The following is a 25,588-nucleotide window of genomic DNA, read 5'->3' as shown; positions in this document are numbered from 1 at the left end:
CACTTCTGCAGCGTCTTCTTCTTCTCTGCCAGACCAAGTACCTTAAGAAGCATTTTTCTGCTTCTTCTTTGGTTTTATTGTACCAAATGTACAGGAGTTGAAATTACATGCTACAGTCATTGAGCGAGGACAAACAGCACCAAAATCTATTTGTGGCAGGTCGTTATAACTAAATTAATGTATAGGAAACACTGAGCCTGATATGTATCGTAGCTCATCTTTGGTCGCACACTGCTCTATCTTTCATCACACTTTGAGATGTACAATCACCGATTTTTAGCTACGACGACCAGTTTTTTCCACGATCTCTAATCTTTCGTCTACGACAGCCAGAATCGTACAGTGCAGCACACCCGGCTTTAGGGGTGGGAATCTTTAGACATCTCACAGTTCGATTTGATTACGATTATAGGGACTGCGATTCAGTTACCATAATTTTAGAACTATAAGCCGCCACTTTTTTCTCACGTTGTGAACCCTGCGGCTTAAACAATGATGTGGCTAAATTGTGGCTTTTTCCCGGTTTTATAAGGTTCATGCCTCCACAAAATTGAGCTCTGTCATATTCAACCAGGTGAAACAATGAAATTGTTAACATTAAATAATTTTTGCTTCCACATAATCATTCTGATCACTCATTTTGTCATGATGCACACTGCCTCATCATAGCAACGACTTGGAGAAATGTTGTCAGAGAGAGAGACAGACAGAGCCCCTGCAGCAGCAGCAGCGTGGATCAAGTAAAAGTCAGCCAGTTTGTAATAGAAAGATAAACAGCATACAGTTGTTCAATCACCGCGTTAGGTTTGTTCAGGATTGATCAGTGCTTTGGACTCTGAGGCTGACGTTTCCGTGAGGAGGACGAACAGATGGAGCGGAGATCCGAACAGCCTGGACACAGCCTGTATCCAGCCCATCTACCTGCCCCTTCTGATTGGCTGAGTTGTCTGACGGGCACCCTCATCAGCGGGCGCGGCCTATGTTAGGCTGTGTGTGGATTTAAAAAATTGCTAAATTATTGTAATGCGGGTAATAAAACTCAATCAATCAATCAATCAATCTTTTATTTGTATAGCGCCAAATCATAACCAATGGTATCTCAAGACACTTTACAGTAGAGCAGTCTTAAGGACGGACTCTTCATTTTATGGATACACACATATGCATATATACGTATATACACATACATATGTATCCCACACCCAACATGAATTCATCATGGCGGCAAGGACAACCTTCTGTTAAGCAGCAGGAACCTTGTGTGGATCCCATTCCTATGATGAACAGCCATCCACGTTATGCTGTGTTGGGTGTGTGCAGAGGAAAGGGTGGAGACAGAGTTGTTGAGACTCTGTAACTCCACACTGAGGATCCCACGGACCTGCAAGACAAAACTGTGCGCTTTATAGCTCGGAAATTACGGTACAAATCAATGCATCTCGATACCCTTTTTCAAAGCAGCTCTTAATTACATTCAGACAGCTTATCCCGCTGCTGGCATCCCAACTATCAGTTGTAGGTGTAAGAACCCACCCTCTCCCCCTTTTAAGACCGCCATCTTCATACTTAAACAGCATGTTGCATCACCCTCTTTAATCTTTCCACATTTGTCACTGAACTGGTTTAGTAGATTGTACCTCACAACACAATATGCACAACAGTAGTATCACATTACACTCTCAGTATAACCAATATAGCTTAATGTCTTTTACTCCTTCTAATGTCCCACCCTAAGTCCCTCTTCCCTGTTCCTTTCCCCCTCATCAAGGTCTAACACTGCTCTCTCTTTTTTTGTTTTTCTCTCTAATAAAGTTTAGCTTACTCTTCAGGGCTGGTGATGGTCACAATAAAGCAATAAAATAAATGTATTTGATCAATTCCAATAATAAAATGTGCATAGCTGTCACAAAAAAGATTGCACTACATGTAGTGTTGACCTTCAATAGCTTATACAGACAAGGTAGACTAAACAAGAACTGCATGGTGAAGTGTTAAAGTAGCAGCATCCTTTCTTGTAACGTACAATAAACAAAAAGGACTCTTCTAAATAGTATACAGTGTATTATTACAGTATATACTTAACTTACCATTTGAATAAATGATTATTGGAAATGTATGAATCATATATTGATTACTAGGTCTTAATGACGATGCATTGGTTATTTCCACCTATAGTGCTTAGCTTTATTTCTTTAAGATCAGTTCTGTTGGCCTCAAGGTTGTTTCTGTCATCTAATCCCTTTTCCAGAGAAGAGACAGTCTGACGGCCTGTAGTTGGTTGGCTGGAGGGAACGATTCAACATAAAAAAAAGTGCTCAGGCAAATTTGGGGCTGATGGTAATTATTTAAGCCTCATTATGGGATCATGTTTCCCTCGAGTCACTCTTTGTGGTAAACGTTACTGGATATGGGGCTGACTCCGTCAATAAAGCAAAAGAACAAAGATAACGGGTCTTTTGTTTTGACAGGACCAAAGTGGTAATACCTTCCTGTTGGTTTGCATTTGCAAAGACTGACAAAAGCCACTTTTCCAGATGCTGTTATAAAGGAACACCCTCTGCTCTGCTCCCTCGGCATTGGGCATTCAGTCTCCCATCAGCTTGTCATATAACTATGTCTCTGTATTGTGAGATGCTAAAGAAAATATTATTGGGGCATTTTTGGCCCCCATAGTCTAAAAAATGATTGGGGGACCATGGAAAAAAAAAAATTAGTTAGAGCTTGGATAATTTTATAGATTAAAAGGCACAGTAGCTTCTACCAATGCAAATTATGTAAGTAGTATGTTAGCTATTGCAGAAAAAAGAAAACAGATGTAGATGATAGGTTTATTTAGCTATTAACAGCCTGTAAATATTATACAAAACAGAACCTTAAAAATAGTGCAATGTAAAAAGAAGTTTAATAGAAGTTTAATAGACCTAAAGTTAAGATATATGGAATTATGAAATTATTTTCTCAACAATGTAAACAGGTGCCTTACAAACACGAATGAAACTAAATATCAACACTAAAATCTGATTCAGTAATAGCATTTACACTTTCAAAAAAGCTACAAAAGCTGACTCAAAGAGCTATTCTTTCTTTCTGATATTTTATGGCATGTATTTGAGCGTGTTGGTCACTTTATTAGTGTTATTAACTCGTTTTTTGTCTGTTATAATCAAATAGTGTTTTTACTTTAATATTAACCACTGCTGCTGAATCTGGTTTATTTTATATCTGATAATGAGTTACATAAAGTTGTGGTTGCTAAATATCACTCTAATTTTCTGTAATTAAACCAGTTCAGACTTAATGGTTTAAGCTTTGTCTTGTGAACATGCAGGGCTCTACACTAACTTTTCCAGTGGTGGCACTGAATTTGGTTGCAACCTTTTTTCCTTTTTTTATTTGAGCAGCATAGCCATGCATGCTGATGAATAGTTGACATAACTGGTGTACCGTAGTTTTGTATGAAGTAAAGATTGACAATGACTCGAGATATGTTTGCGAAATGTTTTCAGGTTTCAGTGCCAATATCAGGTTTTTCTGCAACAAGCAGTGGCTGAAATAACAGGTCATTTCTTTTATGTAATTTTAAAACGTTTTTAAATAACAGCAAAGCATAACAACAAGTTATATGTATTCTGTTTTTTTTTTATTTTGTAGAAATGCTGTACTGGAATTAACTTAATAGTGACATAACCAATTTAGCATCTGCATTGCTTCACGACATGGAATTAAATTCAGAGGGTCCAGCTCTTATAGTAGGGTCTCCTAACCCTCTTCCCCTGGTTAGGGGTCTGCAACCTTTACTCTACAAGGAACCATTTTTTTTTTTTCTCTTGTCTGCACATGCTGTCAAAGGTCAACACTACAAGAAGTGCAATCATTATGAGACAGCAATGCATGTTTTGTTATTGCAATAAAATAAATTGATTTATTTTATTGCTTAATTGTGACCATCACCAGCCCTCCCTAAGGAAGGGTAAGAATTCTTTTATTATAGGGAGGATATAAAAAGGGAGAGCAGTGTTACACCTAAGTGGAGAGGGAGGGGGAGGGGAAAGGGAGCAGGGAGGAGAGACTCAAGGTAGGAAATAGAAAGGGTGGGGAAGAATAGATTGTTTTCCAGTGAGGGTGAGATGTGAAGTTGTAGAATATATTGTGCTTATTATGTTGTGTAATCAAGCCAGTATAGTGTCAAGTGTGAAGCTTAGCTATAATGGTGGTGGCTGTGAACAGGGGGAATGAGTGAGTGGTAGTACCTAAAGCAGGTATTTGGGATTAACGTGTCTAAAGTTAAGCCCAGTATGAGTTTTATTCCACATCCCAAGGTGTGCCAGTGCATCGTATACCAGTATATGTGCAAAAAACCGCTACCGCAAACCCAGGAACTGCCCCGGGCCCGCAGATGCAGCCAGGCCAGCAGAAAGAGTGGGGGCCAGGGAGCCCCAGGCCACCCCCCCACGGCCGAGCAACCCCCCAGACACCCCCAAGATCCCAGACTGAGAGGCAGCTACCGCCCCCCACACACACATCCGAAGAAACCCCAAGCAGCCGAGCACCCAGCGCATCCCGCCACCGACCCCAACCCCCAACCCCAAGGCCCCCCGCCAGCATCCCACCCACCCCACCCAACCACACCCAAGCACCCAACCCCCGAGGGGAGGGCCCAGAGAGCCCCCCACCCGAGACCCCAGCAGCGGAACCAAGGCCCACGCCCAGCAGACGGCCAGAGCCGCGCTGAACGGGCAGCCAGCGGGCGCCCGCCGGCGGGTTTAGAGCCAGCAGGGACCAGACCCCAGGCCAGAAGGACCCGGAATGGAAGCAGCACCAAGAGCAGCGCCCTCAGGGACAGCGACCACACCCACCATGCCCACCTATGATTTAACCTCATCTCAACTAGATTAAAGTCCTCCTGGAGCCTTAAAATTACATTCTAAATGAAGAAAATACAGTGAATTAAATTATATACAGTTACAATTATATAGAATAATGTTTGATTTAATTTGATTTGATTTATATTGATCATGTAAATGGAAACTTAAAAACTGTTTAAAATAAAATAAAATAAATTGACATCAAGAAATAAAACAGTATCTTGCATCTTCAAATTCTTCAAATTCTTATACATCTCAGTTTACGTGAACACAATGTTTTATAAAGAATATTTTTTTAGTTAATGTATTTGAAAGGCTACAAAAAGAAACTTGAATTTGATAACACATGATCATGTGGTCAACAAATGCTAATTGCTCATTTCTTGCCACACATAAAGCATTAATATTTAACCTGCACATTGGTGGTTAAATATGCAAAAGCTCTCACATTTTGCAACATATCTACCTTCATAATTCTTCCTTTTTACTGCTGCCCTTAATGTGAGCGCGTTATGCCTGGCTCCGTTCACGAACACGTGAAACACAATATTGCATTTCACAAATGTTAGTTTTATGCAAACATTTATTTTAACATAATGACATGTTGGCTTTTAGCCTTCGATACAAGTTTTAAATCTTACCATAAGTAAATCTTTGATTCTTTGTGGTTTGATTACGGTAAGATGTGTACTTTTTTTAGAAATTATTCAATTGTTTTATTGTAAAATAAATAGAAGTGAAAACACAAAACCAAAACAACAACAAAAAACAGACAAAGTACACGACGAAGGCAGTTATACAGTCTACAGTCTATATATATAAAAGAGGAGAGTGTGTGTGCGTGTCCATTTTTAATAGTCAGGTGAGGTGGAGCAATAAATGGTAAATAGAAAATTATTAATGAATCATTATTGCCTTCGTTATCACTATCACCGTTATTGCTGCTGCCACTACCACCCCACCAGCCCACCAACAGCGCCGCCCGGAAGGATCACACCCCCCACCCGTCGCTCCAAACGAATCCCTTGCTAAGTACACTGACCTCACCCGAACCCCCAATGGAAAAATTGTATTTGTTTTTATTTATGTATTTAATTGTTTCTTTTTGTTTGGTTCTTGTATACAATGTTATTTTTGAACAGACCACCCCTAACCCTGGGGAGGGAGCCAGTCTGTCCTCAACCAGTGTGGTCCATTTTGTGTGTACTTTTTTTACTTGGTCGTTAGGCGTAGGCACTTTGCTCATTCTCATGTTTTGGTGGGTTAGCTTGGCATGCTTTTGTAAAGTTTCCACTTCATAATTGTTGCTGGCAGGGTGCATATCTTCGTCAATGGAACTTCGGGTAAATCTGGTAGAGGATCTTGGACTAGTTCACGTTGTTGGGTGGGTGTCTGGTCTTAACCAAGTTGCAGTCCATGATGTATTGCAGCACGGCTTCTGGTAGGCTTTGACGTGAGCAACACTCTGTATGTGTGAGGGGCAGGAGTGGCGGCGCACACCCTGTAGCTCCCAAGAATAGCGCCCCAGAACCTTTTTAATTGGTTATGGAGAATATGAATTTGTTGACAAAAAACTTCGGGGGAGGTTTTGGCCTGTGATACATTGTTTTTGGTGATATTCTTGGCTAAATTGAGGGCAAAATGGCCCATGGTCCTTGCTAATTTCCGACACTGGTGAAATGTAAAGACTTCTGATCGATGCGTCTGTGTTGGTCAAACCCAGCTACACAACACAACTTGTCTTGGATTTCTCTGCTGAGCCGAACAGTGACTCTTTGTAGCATTGCATCTATAGACGCGCACCCTTAAGCACATATGTTAACATGCAGGCACACGCCCAAGGTGCATGTAGCAACAAAACATAGCTGGGCTCTCACTCATTAACCAAAGCTCTTACAAAAGATGAAGAATACTCAGGATGTGAAGCTTTTTCACACTGTCAAAAAGCAACAGGTCAGTGTCTGAACCCGTCCTGTCATCTCAGACTCCCTCCGGTGATGAGCCACAAACACACGGGCCAAGCAAAAGCATCACTGCACAGCAACATGTTGCTCAGTATCCAAGGCAACTAGATAGGATCTCTTTCAACTCTTACATGTGGTTTTGTTGCTCCGTTTTGGCATCCGCTTTTCCTGAGCTGAAAGCAAACATTCACCCGCAGCGTGGGATCACCTGCCAAGTTGAATATGAGAAAATTTTAATTCAGACTTAGAGAGCTGACAAAGTATGATAGAACAGCTGACATCACATTTGTTTAGTCAATTTTGCACTATTAAGTTATTGTGCAAGAAAGAAGGAGCAAAAAGTTTGCTGGATGAAAAATAACGTACTGATGACTGAGCTCTTTGGTTGCACACTGGTTTTTTAGCCTTGAGCAGTGGCTTTGAACTACAGTATGTTGTCAATAATTTCCTGGATATTACTAAGAACAGGGAACCCTTTGTGAAGGATCTGTCTCTGTGATTTTTTGAAAGATGCTTCTTCAGGTCTGTCTTTTAATACTGACTTATTCATCATGATCTAAATCACCGCATAGTTTTTAACTGAAGTGGATGTCAAATCAAGCTGTTTTACTACAAATCAAGGGTCAAACCTCTAGACCATCACAATGGTTTAGTTGGCACACCTGCCTCAGCAAGAAGGTCCTGGGTGGAGTTTGCATGTTCTCCATGTGCTTGCGTAAGTTTTCTCTAGGTACTCTGGTCTCCTCCCACCATCCAAAAACATGTATGTTAGGTTATTCAGAGTCTCTAGAGTGAATGAGAGTGTAAGTGGTTGTCTGCTTACCCTGTGATGGACTGGCATACTCTCCAGTGTGTACTTATGCTGAGCGTCCCCTGCATCCCTGAACACGAACAAGCGGGTCAGATAATGGATGGATGTTATTTTCTGGCTTGAAAAGTATTAGTGCATTTTTAAATAGTGAAATGTCAGGCATGACATTATGTCACTGTTATGTATTGATATTTTGGCACCAAGCTGTGAGAAAAGTTTTCTCTTTTCTTCTGTCGGCTTTTATTTTGAAAAATATATTTTCCCCCAGGGCCTATCTATCACCTGTGCTTTCTTTTCCAGTATAATCACAAATTGATATATATTAAAGGGGACTGAAAAAATGTTCATCTGTGTTGCTGCCCCCTTGTTAGCTAACAATTTCTCCATGAAAATGGAGGGCCTCCAATTTTCTGTTTGAATTTTTTTCCTAATTCTATTTCAGGGTTTACCAATTCCTCGTCACTTTACACGTTTCCTTTTCTTTCTGTTTCATTATCTTTCCCTGTTTTGATGACTTTACTGGCTATTAAACTTCCCAAAATCATTCCAAACACGCCAAATAAGGTTGATGAATTGAACTACTGTTATTAATTTTATATTTTACAAGCTTCAGATAATTTATGTAAACAAAGATGGTTACGCTGAAATCACTCAAGATTCTAGAGTGTTGTTAACCACACTGCCAAACCCTCAGCCAACCGTTAAACAGGAAAAATAGAAAATGTGTGACATTATTTGTGGAACATTTAATTACCGCCACTGCCGAATCACATGTTTGCACAAAAGTCCGTGTGGCCAAGTGTTTGGATGATCATTCACCATTAGCTAAACATATCTTTCCAGATTGGAAAGCAGTCATTATAATCTGATTACTAATAATACCAAAATTTAACTTAAATCTATTAATTACAGTTATTTAACAAAAGTAAGAATTAGAGGTCCCATGTCATGCTATTTCTCACCAATCTCCATTTGTTCTAAGAACCCCAAAAACATAGTATTTGAGGTTTATTTTCCCAAACTCGTCAGTTTTCCAGAGTTTTAGCCTCTGAAAAGTCACTTTCTGAGCAACTCTACACAAACTGATTTGCGACCTATCTATGCATATTCATGAGTAGGCGTGTCTATAGACAGGGCACTGACTTCCTCCTCCCCGCACGGTGACGTAGGCCCTCCTCCCAAGCTCATGCTGCTTTAAAAAAAATTGAGACAGAGTGTGGGGGCGGGGCGTTCATCGGTACATACATAGACTGTAGAAAAATCATACATAGTACTGCGGGAAGGACGCTGAAATGTTCATCTTCATGGGCGTGTCTGTTTACATGTCAATCACGGCAGAGAGCTTCCTGGAGGCGCGGCTTCTCCAGCTCAGTGCCGCGTGAAATTCATCATCAAAGTGGGAACGCGTCATCAAATTGGAGTGAGGTGTTTGGGCTCACCCTGCAGTAAGAAAGGAGCAAATCACCCTCTAACTAATGATTGAGGCAATCAATGAAAAAAACACTTTGGGCATGTGTATGAAGCCCAAATAGCACTTTTATCATGTTTAAAGCACAAAAAAGTTGATTTAGCGTAACATGGGGCCTTTAACTGTTTGTGTCAGCCAATAGTTTTTGAATTATGTATGTTCTGATCTTTCAAAGACGTATCTGCTGCGATTACCTAAAAACCATCAGTTTCTATTAAAGCCCTTCTGATTGATCTTCATGATCAATAGGATGGGAGTGTGTTGAACGTCAAAGGGTATTTACAGAGGCGTGTGTTGTAATGATAGTTTGTGTGCTGCACTAAGCTGGCAGGCCTCAGGGCAGAGCTCGATTGAAGAGGATTCATACATTCCTCCCTCGTAGTTTTGATTGCTGTAATTGAACGAATACTTAAAGTCCGTGTAAAGCAAATTCAGCCATTTTCTTCTAAACACATTAAATAGGCCATGAATGTATTCCTTAAAACATGTAGAAAGCCATTCAACCATTTATAATTTAATTATGGAACTAGGCTTCACAAACTGTTTCAAATCTCTGTGTTCAGGATTTAGCCGGAGCTCATTAGCATAAACAAGACCCTGCTGCTGAAGCACACCAAACATACGTGGTCTCCTGCGGGCGCAATTCGGCCCCGAGCCAAAAAAAACTACATATTCAGATTCGGCGAAATAAAACACCTCCGCCACATTTTCCATGAAATGATTGTGTTTTTCACCTGTGGCCGGCGCACTTCTGTCTATCAGGGAGAGATGCACATATTGGGACTCGGGCGGAGCACACCTTTCCGCTCACACATTGTTTGGCCTGATCGAGCACTTTTGAAAAACCAATGGAGCAGTATAAACACTGGAGCCGCTTTCACACTGCTCACTTCCCATAGACACAGTACGGCATGGTTCCAGCACCTCTAACTGACACCACCCAGCATTTCCGAGCAGAGAGAAGTGTTTGTTTTTCCATGATTTTGAGACCTAATTTTATATACTTTTTTCATCTTTCAAATTTGGCTCAGTGGTCAATGACACATGTTTCTGTGGTGTGACAAACTCATAACACAAATGTATTTCTGCTTTACACTGACTTTTTGTTGATTATTGACGAGATTTAAAAAGATTGTCCATTTTGGGTGAGAAAACTAAGAAACTGACCACCAGCGCCTCTATTTATTTTTCCACTTCTTCTTTCCATGTGTCTGTTTTTGGACTTGTTTGATTCTTGCTTGGGAATATCTTCGTGGTAGTCTTTGAATGCACTGGAAAGGAATGCTTTTAATCGTAGCTACAAAGGAACTGAGGGCCATGTCGCCATCAGTTTTGCACCAAATCTAGACAGATGAGTAGGAGGCGAACTGGAGGAGGGAGCATTGTTACCAGTCTGTGGGGAAAGTTTTTTTTTTTTTTTTGCGTGCCCTGTGGTTTCTTGTCCCTGTGAAATGGAGATGCAGTGAATTTGTTTCCCAGGCCCAGTTTTCTCAGAGCTGTACAAAAACGAAATGAAGAAGTTTCAGCCCGTTCTGGTTGCTGTTTATAGTCCAGCTGCTGCTTTTTTGAGTGGTAAGCAGCGTCAATGGTGGCACATGGTGAGTGTTCACAGTCTGATAGTAAGTGAAACTGATGCATCTATAATAGGAGATAATGTTAAATCTTGTCACCAATGCAAAACTATACACATAGGAGCTGCCACTCTTTCTGAGCCTTTTGGCTCGGCTTTAAGGTCATTATGTTCTTTTAAAGGGGACATATTATACCAACTTTTCACTTTTAAAATAGTTTCCTGTGGTCTAAATGACATATCTGTGCTGGGGTTTGGTCAAAACATTACATGAATCAAGCAACAGAAGATATTTAATACCCTGTATAAAACAGCTGTTTGAGAGCTCCGTTTTGAGGTGTGTCCCTGGAGTACATTTCCTCAATTTACCAGGGCAAAACTAAAGCGGTTAACTTCTTGATTAAGCCTACATTCTGAATGAACTTATCCTTTAGTAACTCCTTTAGTTGGTCATTTAAACTGTAAAAGCGATGATGATATGCTGTATGATAATTGCTGTAAACGTACCGCCAAAGAAGCCCTCTCTCTCCCCTGTCACCAGCAGAGTTTAGCTTGTGACGTCACAAACTCCGAAAAACAGAACTTATCTTCTGAAATGGGAAAAGCAATCTGGACTGTTTCCCCCTCTCTCTCTCTCTCTCTCTCTCTCTCTCTCTCTCTCTCTCTCTCTCTCTCTCTCTCTCTCTCTCTCTCTCTCTCTCTTTATTTAAAATCTGTCAACACTGTGTTAAGGTTTGAGTAGTGATCATGTTATCCTGTGACTGAAAATGAATGCAGAGCTTCATCTAACATGTGTTTTTAATGTGTTGTCACAATTATGACTACATTCAATCTGGAAAGGCACTGGTACAAAGCTAGGCTTAGATGTTGGTGTATAGTTCAACTGGTAATTGTTTTACCTGGTGACGCGTCACAGCAGAAGCATTACACCTCCAATCACATGGTGATGATTCGCCAGTTGTCAGTAATTAAAAGTCAAGAGTGTTGTAAAGCTCTCATGATGTAATCTTGTGTGATTTCAGCATAACACTGCCAGAGTCCCCATGTCATCTGCTGAAATGTATAAATAAGCTTTAAAATAGAAATCCATTCTAACAGGCCATGTCGTAATTTTCTAAAATAGAAATCTCAATATATCATAAATCTTGATATAACGCCCAGCACGAACAAAAACTGATAAAGTGACATTTAGTATTTCATTTTTAGACTAATGACAGCTCGCATGAAGATGAACAGATGTCATAACATGAGTAGAGGAGCATCACTGGAGGATGTTTATGGGGTTTCTTTTTTGTTTTATTAGGTGCCAAGTTAAACGATTGGCCTTTCATTTGGGCCTACTAAATACAGACTAAAAAGCAGCTGCCAGTAGAACATGCAGGCCAGGCCAAGGTTTAACCATGCCTTCTCTCATGCTGGTGGTTGCCTTGATTTCAGACCATAACAGCAACATTGGAAATCTGGGAAACCACCAAGTCCTAGTCTTAGCCATTATTCTACAAAATAATAACATTCTGAAGATCTAGAGATTTATCAATAATCCTATATTGAGTTCTAAGGATACAGAAAGAGGGACTCCACCCACCCTGCATACAAAGTCTTTACCCCCCTCCCCTCATATTAGGAAGATGGCTAGAAAGCATCAAAATCAGGACAACTACTTTCTTATTGCTGGTAAACTGTGCATTTACACTCTTTTCATTAACTGCTGCTGTCGCCATTAATCTCCTATCATACAAATGTGTTTTCTCTATTTAATTTATTAAATTTTTTATAATTATTTTAATTGCTTAATGGTGGACTCTGGTATGGAATTTCCTCCTGTCCGTTTACCACCATGAGTCAAGAATAACAATTGAGGAATCCTTTATTCTTTTAGCAAATGAGTGAATTAAGAGTGAGAGGAGAAGAAAAAGGTTAACAGCATGTATGAGATGATTTTTCTATTATCTCTGCTTTGTGGTGCACTGCTAATGTCTGCAATGTGCAGAAGAGCTGTGCATGTGCAGAAAACACAACTACTTGTGAGGCTTTTGGCCCATCGTTGTAAGGAAAGGCATTTTACCCACTTCACGTGTGTTGAAAAGTTTATAGCGAAGCATTAAACAAGTAGCCTGCCAATATTTTTTCTTTGTAAGTGAACATGCTCTGACTCTTCAAATAAAATTATAAATGTATCAAATGTATTGTTGAACAAACTGTAGGAACTTATTCTACCTCTAGTTTGCAATGAGAAGAATATGCAAATTGTCATTACAGCATTTTAATCTAGTTTGTTTCCTTCACTTTTGAGGCCCCTTGACTGCATTTGTTGGCTTGCAGGAAGCCATGTTCGTTTGGTTGTATTGTGTGTCCCGCAGGTAAGCACTAAAAGAAGAACATTGGATATTGTGGTTGGTGTCACCCATTGTCTGAATTTCAATTCAACATTTATTATATAGCACAAATTACAACAATAGTCATCTCGTAATGCTTATCAAAATATAAAATTCTTAAGAAAAAACCCAACAAATTCACATGAACATGCATCAGCTACAGTAGAGAGAAAACAGGAGAAATCTCCAGCAGAACCACTAGGCGGCACAGAGGTGGCAGCCATCTGCCTCGACTGGAGCAGTTAGTGGACAGAAAGAGGAAAAGAGAACAGGATAGAGAGAAAAAAACATCAGTGTCCCTGATAATTGTTCGGTTTTGATGAAAATATATTAAAAGTATTTATATGCCACTGTGACAACTTGAACTCAAATGTACGGAAGCATTGGCAGAGATTGTGATAAACACCAGCCCAACAATGTTTATGCATTAGTTTTATTATAACATATAATTATTTTTTTCAACATTGTATTGCTGACTGATGTATATTTTGGGTTTTTGTAACTGCTTTTGGTAAAGTAATGCTGTGCAGTTTTGTTGTATGTCCTGTGACAGTAAGAGAGGAGAATAAATGGAGAGTCTGGTTGCCGCAATTCCTGTGTTGATGCCCGTTTTGCTCGGCTAGCCCCACATCCAGCCATTTAAACACATCGCAGAGTCCAGTGGCAGCGGGAAGAAGTATTACTGTAGACCTTAGGCGTGGCACTCTGTCAAAGTACAAACATCCATCAATGGGTGTCACTCTTCTTATATACAGTAGGAAAAGAGAATCAAGTGTTTTGATGGTAGATCTGAGTTTCTGTCACTCTATCTGTGTGCAGTCAGTACATCATGTGGCTTGTCTCCTCTACAAACGCCCCATCTCAAATGTCTCTAGTTGTCTTTCATCTCTCAGTCCAACCCCTGTTTCTCTCCTCAGACTTTCTGACAGACATGCACCAGCCTTTTGCTGTGCATTACCAGTTCCCCTGCCTCGGGGTGCCAGCTTTCTGATGTGACCTCCGGTCTATTTTATTTTGGGATTTCTGTTGGGTATGATCAGGGGGAGCCCCATGACCTCAGTGTCCAGCCATATGAAAAGGCCGACCAGAGCAGAACCAGACCGGAACGGGACCATGACTGAACACATGAGTGGGCACAAGAACTGTGTCGTCCCTGAAACTTAAAAGTCATCTATGTATACAATGTTGAACAATACTCTTATTTCTCGTTTATGTGTAATTAGCTTGGGACTATTGGTTCAGATGGGTTCATATGTTCCCTTTCAAAGACTAAATCAAATAATTTCAGTCATCCTCGCATTGACTCACTTGTAAGAAGTGTCTTTCCCCATTATTAAGGATACAGCAGGTCCAATTGTATGGGCACAGGTGGCGGCTGGTGAGAAAATTTTTTTTGGGGGTGCAGATTGAGGAGATAGTTGCTGAAAAACAGGCTCTACTTTATGGGGTTAATTACCACCTTTTAAAAATGAAAATAAGGACGCCTTCTCTGGGCCATGAACCCCCACCCGCCCGACTCATATGGGGTGAGGCGTCTGCAGTAGTGTTATGATTAGTAAAGGGGTGAACAAGAAAGCAACTAGTCATAATTAAAGCTTGTAATTTGTGAAGTAATTCAATGTATTGATCACTGAACACAGTATTCATCAAAATATTAACATTTGGACCTGTAATACACAGAAACATTTTCTCTCAACAATATTTATTAGTTTATTTATTAACTGTCAATCCATAAGTACGATTTGGTCTTTAAATGGCCATACATAATATTTATATTGGCTGAATAAATGGTCTTTATTTGACTTTTGTAATCACCTCCACTGACATTTTCCCACTCACGTCTGGAATTGTGCAAGCTTAAAGACCTATTGTAGTGGACATTTTTAAAAAGCGCAGGTGTGAGCAGTAGGGGTGTGAAAAAAACAATCGATTTCACAATACATCGCAATTTTTTGGGTGCCGATTTTAAATAGATTTTTTAATTTAAAAAATTATTAATATTTTTTTACATTTAATCAGTATTTTTGTGTATTTGTGCAATATTTCAGTGGTGGTTACAATGCTTTCATTGTGTTGCTATGGTTATTTGATGCACTTGATTTTATGATGGCAGTGTGTGATGCCTGCAATATTTATGTATGCACAGACATTTTATTTTCATATAATCTGTTCATATCAGTGCTTAAACTTACACAATAGGATAAATGATATATTTTTTTACTTTTTTTGTGCATTATCAGTAACTTAGGGTGCTTTAACCTTAATGTTTTCACTTACAGTTGTTACACAATACATTATGTTTTAATGGCTACTTTGAGACTTCTACACAGTAGTTTCAGTGAAAAGAAAGTTGTTGCACTTTAATTTATGATGGCAGTGTGTAACACTGTATTTTCTTTTTTTTAGTGAAAATGTGCAAAAACACTAATATTAAATAACAAATAGGATGTTTTGAAGCAAATAGTTTTGACTCACTTTGTCCTCTGCTGTATATCAGAAGATATTGATCATTCAATCTCTGTTTAATTTTGATATTAACTGGGTAGAATATTGCGATATACTGCAATATATCGTGATAATATCGTATCATGAACCAAGTATCGCGATACGTATTGTATTGCAACATCCTTGTCAATACTCACCACTAGTGAGCAGTGCTGCTGTGTGACGTGTGTTGCTGCTAGGCAACCATAACGTCATGCTGGCAGGAGCAGAGACACTGACCATGGCTGTGACTTTGACTGACAGTTGTAGGGAACCAATCAGATTTAATGAACGATAGCACAAGACGATACTGATTGGCTCAAGATGCAGAGAGCTGCTCCCAGAGCAGAATGTTAGAGTAACCAATCAGAGCCCAGCCTGAAGTCACCTGCTTGACAAAATGTTTTAGGACCTACCTACGTACGCACTTATTGGGATGGCGTCCCTCGCTTGCGAATCAACTATTTTAATTCTGCATTATTTCAGCAATTTATGTTTTTTTTTTTAAATCACAATTAAATGCGCAATCCAGATTGGATCCAGATGATACTTGGTGGGGCAATTAAGGAACTAACCCGACATAACAGAGTGGAAGAAAAAAAAAAATGTTTCATTTTTTTTTTTCTTTTTTATTGTGAGAATGTCGAGAGATAGTGGATTATTAATTTTTGAAACTGATTCAGAATCAGTATATTGATACCCTTCAAACTGTAATGGAATTTTTCATGGTGTATTGCTGTAAGGTCTAACTTTGGTTAAAATATTAAAAGTACTTTTAATGTACGTGTTTAAAAACTGACAGAAGAAAAGTGTTTCATCAGTATTCACAAGAACAAAACTATTAAAAAAGTGTATCATCTTGTGGCGTTTTTTGTTTCTTTTGCAGTATCACCCTCTTTCTCTGTGCAACACAAGCGAGGATGAGCGACAGGACGGTGATTTTATTACCATCGTTAAACTGGAGCGTCGGGTGCCACGCTGTTTGCCTCTGCTGGATAAGGTAATGATTTACATTACATGCTATTTTATTAGTTTAAATGTCTAAAAACCTTTACTCTTTGTGACAACGCTTTTGTTTTACATTTTGGCACACATCCTTTTTCACTTCAGAAGATGATGTTGTTTTTTGGGGTGAGATGTTTTAGAGCAGGAGTATCAAACTCATTTTAGTTCAGGGGCAACATTACGCCCTTTTTTGTCTGAAGTGGGCCAAGCTGTTGCCTGAAAAAAATACATGATTTTATAAAAATAAAAAAATAGACTTAATCTATGACATAGTCTTTCTTGATTTCACTTAACATTAATACTTATTAAATATAAACAATGACAGTCTTTTCTGACCTGACATATTTTGTCTGTATGTACCTGTACCTGTCATATTTGAGTATGTGACACAAGACTTGTGCTAAAAGTGTGACTTGTGGCATACGTGAGGAAAATGACATCACAGTGATTTGGAGAAACAACTTTAATTTGATTACAGGTCTGGAAATAGTAATGCTTTAGATTACTCATTAATAAAAAAAAATTTAAAAATGGTTTCTTTAGAGTAACGAGTTAGGTACTGGCATCTACTATGTGTTGGCACAATTGTAGTAAAATTCTTACTTCGATTATAAAAATGTTTGAATTAAGTTGTTTTGGTCCAACCTGGGTTGGAGAGATAAAATAACTTTGACACTTTAAGAATTTGTAAAAAAAATATAATAACTTTACTTTGAGCAAAATCTTCACGTAGGCAGAAATGGATGTATTTGGTCACCGGGCCTTGAGTTTGACATTGGTTTAGAGGGAACAGTATTTCAAAGGTTTTATCATTTTCCTCAGGATTGTAGTTTTTTATAGTCAGGGTTTCTGAAGGGAGATTGGCTTAGCTCAGTGCTGCTATCTGGCAAGTGGCAATAAGCCCTGGCAATGGATTCAAGGCCTTCAGGCGCCAGCTGTCACTGGTCTGATTCAGGCCAGCCTGAACAGACACTTACTGTACGTTCTACTTTTCCCTCTTAGTAGTTTGATTGATTCTGCCCACAGTGACTTAAATGTATGTGTACCCGACAGTTAGACCTGTCACTAGACCTGTTTGGTTTTTTGTTTTTTTTTACTTGATTATTTTGAATCTTTGTGTATTTCAACTAACTCAAAGTTTAGAAGCTACCCACCTGACTATATGGGCACATTCTTCCTTCTTTTTCCTGTTCCCCCTGTTCCCTCATATTGGGTGTCAATCAAAGCCAACTCCTAAAAAACTGTAGATGTTTTTTTATTTTTTTTATTTTTTGCAGTGCCTGACTTCTCCCTGAAATGTGGATAAGTGAATGAGGAGTAACTATTTGCGTGTGCATGTATGTCTTGTTTTGGACCTCTGGAAAGTATGTGTTGTGGTAAACTCCGCTCCAACCACCTGCATCCTTGCTTCCTGAGTGAGATCCAAGTCTTTTGATGGTGCTGGATTTACTTTGGATTCATGGTGCAGCTGTTGAGGAGCTCGCCCTCAGCCTTTTGCAAGGGATGAAACAGATAGTTTGGGATGTGCGGTGTAGGGTCAGCTGTGGTTTCTGGATGGGACTTGTTTACAGTTTAGTCTGACTGCAGCCCGCCCTGCTGATCTATAGATACTCTGACAGCCACAAAGGGTTCGTGTTGCACCACATACACTCAGAATAGACTTTAAACCAAACAAAGTGACGCTCAGAACCTTGAAGAATAATGTTTCACTGTTGTCCCTTGTTTTATTTTGGTTTTCAGACGGCCCAATGTCCAACAGATATGAGACTTTTAGGGTTCTGTTTTCTATAATTCTTTAAAACCTGTTTATCAGTAAAATGACTGCAGCACTTTTACATAGTGTATTTGAAATAGAGCCTGACTGATTAATCAGCGTGGCCAATTAATCAGGCCAATTTTAGCTATAACAGATTCATCGACATCCATCAATAATTAACTGTAACTGACGTATTCAATTTTTTGTTGCACTGAGATTCTGTGTCTCTCTGCATTATTAGCTGCCACTTTTGAATCAGCTGTAATGATTACAAAATTTCAACACAGGAAGAAGTTGTTTACGGTTACATTTTGCCGTTTTTTTATTTAATCATGTTTAATATTTTGTGATTTGACCAACTTTATTTCTGAATATTTTTTATACATTGTATTCCAGAAATACAGTTTGCACAAGTTATTTTTTATCAATGGCTTTACATATAGCGCACAATATATCAACTATCGACCGATATATCAGTTATCGGCAGATACGTTGGATTTCTGCTTGTTTGAAAAACCCCAATATTGGTACCGGCATCAGTCTTAAAAATCCCATATCAGTCGGGCTCTAATTAGAAAAGCTTGTCATCATCTAATATTGACACAAATAAATCTACAGTGCATTCTTTGAACATTGTGAGGAAGACGACACATTGTCTCTGGTCCAAGAGATGAACTTGGATGAACAGTCGCTGGTCGAGCCTTGTTAAGACATGCAGTTGTATGTTCGAGGTTGATAATATTGATCAGGCTTTGAGACCAAAATGATTTCATGCACATACCTGGAGTAAATCAATGTTTTAAAATAGTTTTTTTTAGCAGACAGAAAACCTGCAAAGACCAACTTGAGCTTAATTTGTGTTAAAGTTACATCAGAATTATCATTAAGGAGACAAAATGCAGGATTAGGAATGTAAAAAATGTCCAGTACATCTGCTAACACCTAATTTACATGAGACCAGAATTCAGAAATGATTTGACTATCCCAAAACATGTGTAAGAATGACCAAAGTGAAGCAGTTCCACATATGATACTGACAGTTTTCTGTAGAGTGCAATTTCATTTGGAATCTCTTATAGGGTGTAATGTATGCTCCATGTATGAAGAATTAATCAAGTTTTATATTCTATTAGTAATCATCATAATGAGTCCATTGCTTTTAATTTCAATTTATTTCATAAATGAACAAACATTTTTTACTATTTCTCCGTAACAAGCACAAAACCAACCAGAAACCTCATTTTTAAAAGACCAATCAATGAATGTTCATTGATGATGCACAAAATGCAGTGGTTTCAGTAATGCTTATTGGGTTGATAAAACTGCACCAAATAGGGTGAAAATACGCACCCATCATGAAGGCGTGGGAGGAGATAGTGTTTTGGTATTCCCATAAAGGCTGCCAAGTGCTGCATAAGTTACAATGATGTCACAAGGTGGCTGTCCACATGCTTTCTGTTCATGTTGTCTGCTGTCCAAACAACCTCCTCCTTCTCCGGCTTGCACAGACATAGATTTTTTCTTCAGGTGGAATGATTATTTTTGACATTTGTACCATTGTCAAACAACCTCTACACCAAAGAACAAATAACAAGGGTATTAATTTTCTGGTCACGTGAATACACTTGCGAGCTTGTCGTATGCACACAGTAGAATGTCTAGCTGAAGATAACACCTGCATGTGGCTTATATAATTACAGTCGAGAAAAATACGTTAGTTAAGTGGGACTATGAATGAAACTTCTAGTATGGCTAAAATATTTGCTGTTAGATTTTTGTTGGTTTGTTTAATGTCAAGCATTTGGTTTTCAGCATGGTTGTAATCAGGGCCGGCTATATACGGCAAATGCTTTGCCCACTCAAATCAAATTTGCCAAAAAAGGCTTGTTCATCTTTCTCTCCCCTCCATTCCATGCTGTGGTCAGCCATAGATCCAGTAGTAGTGACAGAATATTTAGTTGTCTGTCATTTTAACTGACAGGATCATAAAAATCCAGTCATAATCTGTTTCTTTATTTATCGTCACTTACATTTTTTGATGATAATAATGACTTATTCAATGGCCTTTAATTTTCATTCATTTTTAATTGATATTTAGTCCAAACAACAGAGAAACCACAACCCACAGAGCACAGAAAGGAAAAACACCAACCAACTCAAACTCAACTACCAACTCAATAATCAGAGTTGGGAGTAACTCGTCATGTTTGTAATATATTACAGTAATATATTCCTTTTTGAAGTAACTCAGCAGTATAACTCATTACAAAAGTAAAAAGTGGTAATATGTTAATTAAAGCAACTCAAGTTACATGCATATTTAATTTAAGTGCATATTTGATTTGTTTCCTCACTGTTTGCAATTATTTGAGGAAAAAATATGATTATTATAGTTAAATATAACTTATGGGGAAGAAAAAAGAGTTTTCTGCACCTGAAACAGCAGAAGTATTTGAAACAAAACTTAAACATATGTTATTTGAACACTATCAGTGTGATATAATTAGTGTTCTGGACCATAAGTAACTCAAAGTAGTGTAACTCAGTTACATTTTAAAAAACAGTAATATTGTAAAACAAATATATTACATTTTTATCCCAGTAACTAGTAATATAAATATATTACAAGTTTAGAGTAACCTACCAAACACTGTCAATAATACATGTAAAAAAATTATGAGCAAAACAAAATAATCAGTCGACCGAGAATCAAACTCAGGGCTATGAGCATGCAAACCCAAAATGTTACTTATGGGCCACATAGTGGACTTGTTGATCACTAGATTCTAAATTATAGCAGATGTCTTTGAGGGCGATGTAAGGACTATCAGCCAATTAGATTACAGAAGTGCTTTTTTCCAAATCGACATACAACGTGAGCAGTTAGGGTTAATGAACTTGCTCAACATCCAAGCATGGATTGGAACTGGTGACCGTCTGATTAACGTTGCACCACCACTGCCCTAATAATGATAGTCTTTAGGAGAAGATTGTTGCTTAACTAGTAGTTGGACCAGCATTTGAATTAAGAGTGTCCCAGTCCGTTATTGATTTCAGATATCGGTCTGATATCAACAAATTATTCGTTTTGGATTGTATCGACCTGCATGTAAAGACTTCTTTATAAGCGCTCCAATACATAATTTGTTTTTATTTGATTTATTGAGGCCATTTTTCAGGGTCTTCTAATATATTTGTCATTTATTGTATTCAAATATAGATTATTATGTTTAAGGGTGAAATGTATGTAACCCATTGGTTAATAATAATTGGTTAGTTTTTTCCCATACCTACTGTTACTATTGTTCTCCATTTGAGTAATATCACTTGTTCATGCAAGACTAAAATTGAATTTTAGAACACACTCAAAGATGCCAAATGCTTCTTTTAGTAACAATGTCACTGAAAAGATTTCATAATTTTAGCTTAAAGGGGACATATCATGCTAAATCCACTTTTTTAGCACTTAAATGCATTTTGTTGTATATTTAGAGTGTTTAGAAGTACAGAAAACTTCAAATTAGTCTCTTCAGGTGCTCCGTAGATATCTTTATATTCTGTTTTGGTCATATTTTTTATTTTTTTTCTTTCTATGATTGACAGTGGACGACGCCTTCGAACCAGGAATTTTTAATGACGTAGCATGTTAATGATGATCGAATTCCGCCCCCACATTCATCAACGTCCTAAATCACACGCGTTTCCTGTTGTACGACCAATTCTGCTCTCAAATCTGCACACGTTTTCATATAAGATTGATAAATGAGGGCTGCTGTGTTTGCTTTTTGCATTGATATAATAAGATTGCCAACTGAACAAATTTTTTCAGGTTGTCACCACATGTAGAGGGGCATGAGAGAGGCAGTGTTAGTTGTGCTCTTTGTAATATATTGCAGTGGAGGGAAATCTGCTGTGCCAGTGTTGCAACACGTGTAGACAGATTCATCAGGAGTAACATCCCAACATTCAAATACTGTAAAGAAAAGAATGGACCCATAAACAGGAAACAATTGAACACAAGTGAAGCCTTTTGAAGGAGGAATGAATCACTATGGCACTGACAATGGTTCTGTCCTATAGTCTGTAAGGGGACACTGACCTCAGGCTATTCATGCAGCTGTTTTAAGCAGAGGCAGGCTTTTAAACTGCAATGACAGCTGACTTTTTTTGGCCTCATTTCTTTCAAGTATCTGCGTTCAGAGTCTTGAAGTCTTTTGAGATGAGTCAAGAGGAAGGAACACAGTGAAACATCTGGAAAAATTGGATATTTTGACAAAATGTGAAAAGCAGCAGGTATACCATTGACTTTTTACCCTGTAGGAAATGCGTCAGACTTTTAGATTCACTTTGATCCCTCGCCTAAGATTATTTATATTTACTTTGTTGTTCCAAATCTATTTATTTAAACTAAACTATAGTCGTTGGTTGCATGCCTCTGCTAGCTATTTGCAACCGTGGCTCTGCTTTGCTAATCAACCAGCAAGAACCAAACATCACTGCATTTAACCCAAATTCTTTTTAGTCTTTAACGCATTCAAGTACACACTCCACCATGTCCTGAGTGGTTTTTTGATATGAAATTAATTGTAAATTACTGCATGAAAACAAGTTTTGTTTTTCAGCCTGATGAAGACAAGGTGCATGCTCCACCTGCTTTCCTGCGGGTAATATGCTAACTGCACCTTGTCAGATAGGTTTACACTGCTTTGATCACTTGCAGAATTAGCTCCGGTGAAGTCAGCTCCGTTTGCTGATCTCCATGTGTGTTTAATAAGTCCATGTGGGGGCGGTGTTTAGCTCAGTGGGTAGAGCGCCCGCCCCGTGTACAGAGGCTATAGCTCCTCACCTGCAGCGGGTCCAGGTTCGATTCCCGGCCTGGGACCCTTTCCTGCGTGTCATTCCCTGCTCTCTCTGACCCCCTTTCCTGTCAAGCAACTGTCATATAAAGGCCACTAGAGCCAAAAAAAAAAAAAAAAAAAAAAAAAGTCCATGGGTCTCTTATTGTTATTATCTTGGCTCTAGTCCGGGCAGCCATGTTGGATTATGTCGTCACCAAATGCGTCATCGGCGCAAGTCGCGCATGCGCAAAACGACCAGAATTAACTTAAAGCAGCTTTATGTGTTGTTAACTGTTTACAAGAAAGAAGAATTATTAATTTGGAATTAAAAACAGAATAAACCAGCTACCTAATTAGGAATTAAGTTTAATTCTGAATTAAATTAGCATTAGGAATAAAGGGTGCTAAACCAGGTGCGCCCCTAAATCCTATGGTGGCGCTGTTTCCTCACCTGCTGTGGGGAATTCACTAACATTGCCCCACGAGTAGGTGTGCCTATAGACATTGTTGAGACCGCCCTATTTAAGTGAACATTTTGCTCGTTCAATGTGGAGAGGTGAGTGCAAAGCACAAAATGACATTTGAAGAAGTTCATTTGGAAGCAGGTGGACTTCTCTGTCTCCTGCACAAACATTTAATAATGTAGAAAACGAAATGAAAAAATAAAAATGTGTTTTTATTATAACTTGTTTGCACATGCTGGCGAAGGTCAACACTATGTGCACTAAGTGCAATCTTTTTGTGACAGCAATGCATGTTTTATTACTGCAATTAAATAAATGAAATATTTTATCATCGCAGCTGCTACTGCAACTGCGCTGATCCTGCTCTCACAGCAGCAGCTGCAGCTGTGAAGTGGGAGCAGGATCAGCGCTGCAGGACCATAGAGCAGAGGAGGACAATTATGAAGGCATCGACCATTGAAACAATCCTTTTTCTGCACATGAACATGGATTGTCCTTATCTTTGATACATGGTTTATGTAAAAAAATCCACTTGGTCTCTTGCGTGCACTGCGCCTCTGTTTGTGTTTGATGTTTACTTGTGCACTGATCTGTTGACATTAACAGTTGGTTGTTAATAGAAGTGGGCTTACCACTAAAATAAACGTAAATATGTCATTTCTTTGAGGAAAAAACAAGGTTTTAACTCTCGGGTCATTCTCGGATGGGAAAATACGCCTTCCGATCCGCACTCCAACTGTGACACGGTTATTTATTTACTCGCTGTTCATGTGACTGTTTACTGTAATACCCATCCGCATGCCTCTGCATGCATCTGTGGAACCAAACAGTAGTTTAGTCCACTGGGCTGTTCTTCTTTCAGTCTCCAAGCCGTCTTGTTCTTCTTAATTTCTGGCAGTGGGCCGCCTCTCCAAGCCTTCGAAATGTAACGTCAGCATCACCGTGTAAAATGTGTATGGGACCCATCCCTAGCGGCTCATCTGCCTTTGCTCGTGGACTGAGAGGCACACAGGTCCTTCATCCCACATGACCTCTGTGCAATAGATGTTCCCTTATGTATTTTTTTAGTTATTATGCTGACTTACCCATTCATTGCATGTTTATTGTTATGATGACCTTGCGAGCTACAAGACATCTAGATTTCTCCCATGGGGATTAATAAAGTATTTATCTAGAGATAAAAACAAAAAACACTTTCGGTGCAAAAAGCATTGGCAGTACTCCATCTGGTTAGCGGTTCATGGCTAATATCTTTAGCAAGGCTGGCCTGGGAGCAAATTTCTGACCGTTCAGCAGTGGTTCCCAACCTTTTTCTGATTATATATTTCTTGCAAACCCAAATATTTTATTTTTCTAGAAATAATTTTTGATCAGGTGTGTTATACTGTGTGACAAATACATAATAATGAGGATTAGCGTACAAAGTGAAAAGATGCGCCGGCTCAGATGTTTTTTTTTACTGTATTTTATTAAAGGAGGGGTATCATGTTTTTTTGCAGCAAATTAAAAAAAAAAAAAAAGCTCTGCTGTGGAGCGGTGGGCGGTAACTCGGTTGGTGATGAAAGGTCCGAGGCGTCTCCAGGAGGTGGGGGCGTTCCTAGGACAACTCAGGGTAGCTACACCTAAAATGGCTGCCGTCAGAGTTTTTAAAGATTACTCAAACATACATGAATGAGCCATGGCAACTCCAGGCATGTTTTTAATGAGGGAATGACATAGTAACATGATATAAATCTTGAAAAAGTTGATTTTACATAATACCCCCCTTCAATTTATTATGGGTTAAGGTTAGTTTCATGTATTTTCTTCTTTTCTTTATATTTTGTTTTATTTTAACTCGATTTATATTTGAGAAAGTGGGTATAAAATACAGTTGTTTAAAATCATGTTTTTTTTTTTTTTTGTTTTGTTTTTTAAATCTATTTCTAATCAGTAATACATTTTTTTATTACTAGACATTTCATTTCTCCATTTAAATTCCAGCTGAC

The 25,588-nt window shown here is 38.7% G+C and overlaps 1 protein-coding gene across 2 annotated transcripts in view; it reads left to right on the top strand.

The window, feature by feature from the left end:
• Nucleotides 1-25,588, top strand: part of rnf43 (ring finger protein 43) — a 143,511-nt gene that overhangs the window by 89,748 nt on the left and 28,175 nt on the right. For both annotated transcript variants that reach the window (XM_028467102.1, XM_028467103.1), the window contains exon 2: nt 16,424-16,537. In XM_028467102.1, the coding sequence (XP_028322903.1) occupies nt 16,424-16,537 (114 nt within the window). The remainder of the gene's footprint in view (nt 1-16,423; nt 16,538-25,588) is intronic.

This window comes from Gouania willdenowi, chromosome 14 (assembly GCF_900634775.1).
Source record: "Gouania willdenowi chromosome 14, fGouWil2.1, whole genome shotgun sequence".
NCBI lineage: Eukaryota > Metazoa > Chordata > Actinopteri > Blenniiformes > Gobiesocidae > Gouania > Gouania willdenowi.
This window is presented reverse-complemented; position numbering and strand designations above follow the sequence as displayed.